This window comes from Dicentrarchus labrax, unplaced genomic scaffold, assembly GCF_905237075.1.
Source record: "Dicentrarchus labrax unplaced genomic scaffold, dlabrax2021, whole genome shotgun sequence".
Taxonomy (NCBI): Eukaryota; Metazoa; Chordata; class Actinopteri; family Moronidae; genus Dicentrarchus; species Dicentrarchus labrax.
In genome coordinates this window covers 12,164,846-12,169,068 of record NW_026136713.1, presented here as the reverse complement: position 1 = coordinate 12,169,068, position 4,223 = coordinate 12,164,846, and the positions used below count along the sequence as shown (strand labels likewise).

At 43.9% G+C, this 4,223-nt stretch overlaps 1 protein-coding gene across 3 annotated transcripts; it reads right to left on the bottom strand.

Annotated features, from left to right (window-relative positions):
- Nucleotides 1-361: 361 nt before the first annotated feature.
- Nucleotides 362-4,131, bottom strand: hnrnpaba (heterogeneous nuclear ribonucleoprotein A/Ba). Of its 3 annotated transcripts, none has more exons than XM_051420996.1 (9): nt 4,026-4,131; nt 3,293-3,519; nt 2,682-2,850; nt 2,423-2,581; nt 2,201-2,332; nt 1,991-2,081; nt 1,700-1,855; nt 1,510-1,595; nt 362-1,067 (listed from the first exon to the last, which is right to left on the bottom strand). In XM_051420996.1, the coding sequence occupies exons 2-8, from the start codon at nt 3,502-3,504 to the stop codon at nt 1,525-1,527; spliced, it is 990 nt and encodes a 329-aa protein (XP_051276956.1). In that variant the 5' UTR covers nt 3,505-3,519; nt 4,026-4,131; the 3' UTR covers nt 362-1,067; nt 1,510-1,524. The 3 variants fall into 3 exon arrangements, with proteins under 3 accessions (XP_051276956.1, XP_051276957.1, XP_051276958.1); XM_051420997.1 differs by having other exon boundaries at nt 3,973-4,103; XM_051420998.1 differs by lacking the exon at nt 1,510-1,595.
- Nucleotides 4,132-4,223: the final 92 nt, after the last annotated feature.

Sequence of the window (4,223 nt, the reverse complement as noted above, 5' to 3'; positions counted from 1 at the left end):
TCCTGACTCTTGAATTCTTTTACCCACAATAGCAATATATAAAATAATTAGTCCCAACTTACAACACTGATCAGCAACATGTTCTCAATACACAGTACGGTTGAGATAAGCACTTACCAGACCACTATCTTTTAACTCCTGGATACATTCACAAAAATGCTCAAGTATCGCAGTTTCACATCTAGTGGGGTGGGTATTAACACTCAGCAAGTTATCCTGCAGACAGTGGAGCACTCTCCCACAGCTTCCCAAGAGGCATCCGTAGAGATGTTAACATTACTCATGACAAAACAAGCAAGCCATTTAACAGTACAAAACATTTAACATTAACTTTACAAATAATAACAAAAAGATCCATGTGTAATATAAACCAAAAGTTTATTTCTACCAATTTGCCCAAGACACTAGAGGAATGAGTTTCCAGTGAAAGAGGGAGTACCCTCGTACATTAACAGGCTTGCGTTCAGTTGAATAACACTAGTAAAGCCACTTAAAATTGCAAACATGATGGGGGAAGAATCTCCTTAAAAGCCAAAAGAAAGAAAAAAAAAATGCTGGTTGTCTTCGTCTACTAGACCATCTGCAAACATTCAATTGACACGCTTACAATGAACCCTTTGATTAGTTTAAATCCCTTATTTAGCCTCACCCCACATCTGAAGCCATGCAACTTCGCATCCAACACTCAGCACGGGAGAAAATAACTAAAGATCTAGAAACACCAAAAGGAAAAAAAAGCAAAATTGTTTTATTTGTGAGCTTTAAAAGCTCTTGCTCCTGCTCATCTGTAAATCCAGTAGACATGTAAAAATACAACCATACAATACATTAGATTCAAAAAGGTACCAAAAAGTACAGTAAAAATAACACTTCCATTACTGGAAATGTAAATGGACACAAAACAATATAAAATAAAAAGTGGAAAAGTGACATTTGCTTCCCCAGTTCCTCACTTGATCTGTACAAATGGAGCATGAGTCCAAATTTCTGCCAACTCCAAAGGAAAAGCCAGAGCCCATGTTCGCTGTGGTCAGACCATGGATCTCTTTTTCTTATTTACTTTAGACCTTAAGAGAAAAACACGGTGCTTAACGTTACTGAGAATAAACCAAATATGGCATGCAGTTACACAAAGACAGACAGGTGCATGAATGAGTTTGACAGGTCAGTGAATGGACAGACACACTTTGGGGGGGGGAGGGGGGCACGACCGCTAGCTATTACACACCTAGCACCCTAGTGAAAGGTGAAACGGTCCTTATTCCTGTTCTCAACCACCACCAACTCAACCCTTATTGATCAAGTAGTGTTTGTAGAGATGCATCTTAAGATGGCTGACAGGTGGAATGAATCCATCTTTAATGATCACAGACCCCACAACACGGCCTACCCTAACCCCACCACAATGTTTGAATGGATTTAGAGTAGATGGACATCTTTGGGGTCAAAAAGGCACCAATGGTTACAGCTATGTTCTCATACTACCACGGATGATGCAAAAATGCATACCTGCACTACGTGTGATCAGTATGGCTTGTAGCTACTCTGGTGGCCTCCACGTCTTGGAGTTTTCCCATAGCTTGTATTGCCCTGGTCTGGAGGACAAGAGAAAAAGGGACTGAGTTCTTCTGTACAACAAGGAGGACCAAGAAAATAAAGTTCTCATTCTTTTCTTTCCCTGGGGGCACTTATCGCTTACTGTAATCGTAGCCACCCCCATAGCCGTAATAACCAGCAGAGTAGTCATAGTTGCCATAGCCGCCATATCCGTAGCCTTGCTGTCCGTAGCCATAGTTCGGGTTGTATCCCTGGTTCCAGTAGTTGTTGTAACCTTGATTCCAGTTCTGGCCCTGGCCTAGAAACAACAGGTGAGGCCTTTGTCACAACTCTCCACCACACAGGACCCAAGCGGTTACTCCGCACAGATTTAAGTATAGTTTAAAATTAAACTATTGCTGGTATTCATGTAAAGACCACAAAAGGTGCTTACCTCCACGGCCCCTGCCGCGTCCTCCATATCCACGGGCGCCATACTGCTGCTGCTGGTAGACCTCTTTGGGCTGGGCTATTTTAATTTCACACTGGAACACCACACAAGAGCATATCACATTACAGTAGGGCACGACTTTCAAAAAAATGTATATGAAACTTAGTACATAACACCAAACAAATGTATGCAGAATGAGAGATATATTGTTACCTTGCTTCCACCGACGTTGTGGTATTTCTTCTCCATAACCTTCTTGACAGGAGCCTCGTCTTTATATGTGATAAATACAAATCCCCTCCTCTTTTCCGTCTTTGGATCTTGTGGAAGCTCAATGGTCTCGATCTATGCGAGAGGATAAAAAAACGTTTAGAAAAAAATAATATCATAAGCATTCAATTCCTGAATAAACGGGGGAAAAAACCACAATCATACCTCTCCAAAGGTCCCAAAGTACTCCTGGATGACTTCCTTTGAAGTGTCAGGGTTCAGGCCTCCCACAAAGATTTTCTTAACTGGATCCTTCTTCATAGCCATGGCCTTCTTAGGGTCGATTACTCGGCCATCGAGTTTGTGCTCCTTCTGTTCAAGAACCTAAAAAAAATATGGGAAAACATAAAATATTAACCATATATTTATACTGTAAACATATTTAGATATCCTTATCGTCCCGCATAATTGCATCCCCACTCACCTTGTCTACGCTGGCTGCATCTTTGAAGAGAATAAAGCCGAAGCCTCTTGATCGTCCTGTCTGCTGGTCCATCTTGATGGTGCAGTCCGTCACCTCACCAAATTTAGAGAAGTAGTCCTTGAGATCCTTCTTGCTCGTGTCCCAGCTGAGACCACCAACAAACATTTTCCTAAAGCACAGAAAAAAAGAAGGGACACGTTTAAAAATCACATACAGTACCACTACTCCAACTTTATATATGGCTGTGGGGTGGGGGTAGCACTGGGCATGAAGGGGGTGTAAATGTACACACTGTTCCAGAACATCTGTTGACCCAATGGCGTACGGGGGCAGGCTACAGTTGCTATGCTTCGGGCTACTTTACAACATTAATTCAATATATACTTTTAAAAAATCGCTACGGTGCGACCACAGCGGGCTCCTCGTTTTCCATAGTCTCTCTCATAGGCCCAATACATGTTAGATTTGATCCCTTCACAAGCGCCCATCCCCCCTCCGCTCTGCATATGGCGCCAACAAAGGCCGGTTGAACAAAGAAACATGGCAAACCACGGGCGCTTATTACCACTGTCGGTTTCACACAGATTCACATTGTGGCGTTTAAAACTCACCCGGCATCCTCCTCGCCTTTGCTGGCGTCGATCTGGCCGCCCTCCGTGCCGCCGTTTTGCGAATTCCCGTCGGCGTCGGGCCCTTCGCCCTCTCCGCAGTCATTCGCGGCGCTCTCGTCGATCCCCTCGGTGTGGTCGGCTCCATTATAATCATCGTCGACTTCGTGGCCGTTTTCCGATGTTTCCATATACTGCTGCTCTGCCTCGGACATTTTGCACTAATATGCCTATAAAGGAAGGTAATGGGGTTAGGCTGGGGAAAAAAATCAAGTTAAAAAAAAATCACGGAGGTTATATAATCCGTCATGCCGTACATGCTTCGCCATTTACATGGAGCCAAATGCATGCATTTCCCACCATTTTGGCCGGCACGGTCGCGTTCCATACATTCATGGAAGGCCGTATTTGTTGCCAGGCAGCAGCAAATGGCAACAGTAACGTTTCGCGGTAACCACGCAACATCAAAAGTACATTTGTGTTGGAGCCGAAGATTAGCAGCAGTAACAGTCTGTACCACACTGATAACCCAGGACCGGACGGTGCAACTCAAATTCGCAGTTACGTAATGCAGAGGCCGTGCTAGACGACACTGTAGGCCTGTGTTTTCGATTAATTAAAGATATTTCGTTTACGTCTACCAGGAAAACGACGAAAACGACTATTACAACAAGAGTACTTACGTGACAATACAATGAAAAAACCAAGACTAATGAAGTACGAAAAACCTGCTTACTGGTCACACAACCGGAGAGCTCTCTTCAAGATGGATTCTCCCACACGACGACAACTCGTGGTTGGTTTTCTAGAACCGGCAGAAAAAAACGACACTTCTGCGGAGACGCGATCTGATTGGCTGATCGCTGCTGCCATTCACGATGCCGACCAATCACGTACGAGTCGCTTTCTTTTGCGCTGAAGATGGACACGCCCT

Bases quoted from the DNA above. Each gene is read 5' to 3' on its own strand.
- hnrnpaba (XM_051420996.1), bottom strand. From the start codon at position 3,504: ATGTCCGAGGCAGAGCAGCAGTATATGGAAACATCGGAAAACGGCCAC. The intron at 2,082-2,200 runs GTAACAATATAT...GTGGTGTTCCAG, and splicing joins ACAACGTCGGTGGAAGCAAG to TGTGAAATTAAAATAGCCCA. The intron at 1,856-1,990 runs GTAAGCACCTTT...TGTTGTTTCTAG, and splicing joins ACGCGGCAGGGGCCGTGGAG to GCCAGGGCCAGAACTGGAAT.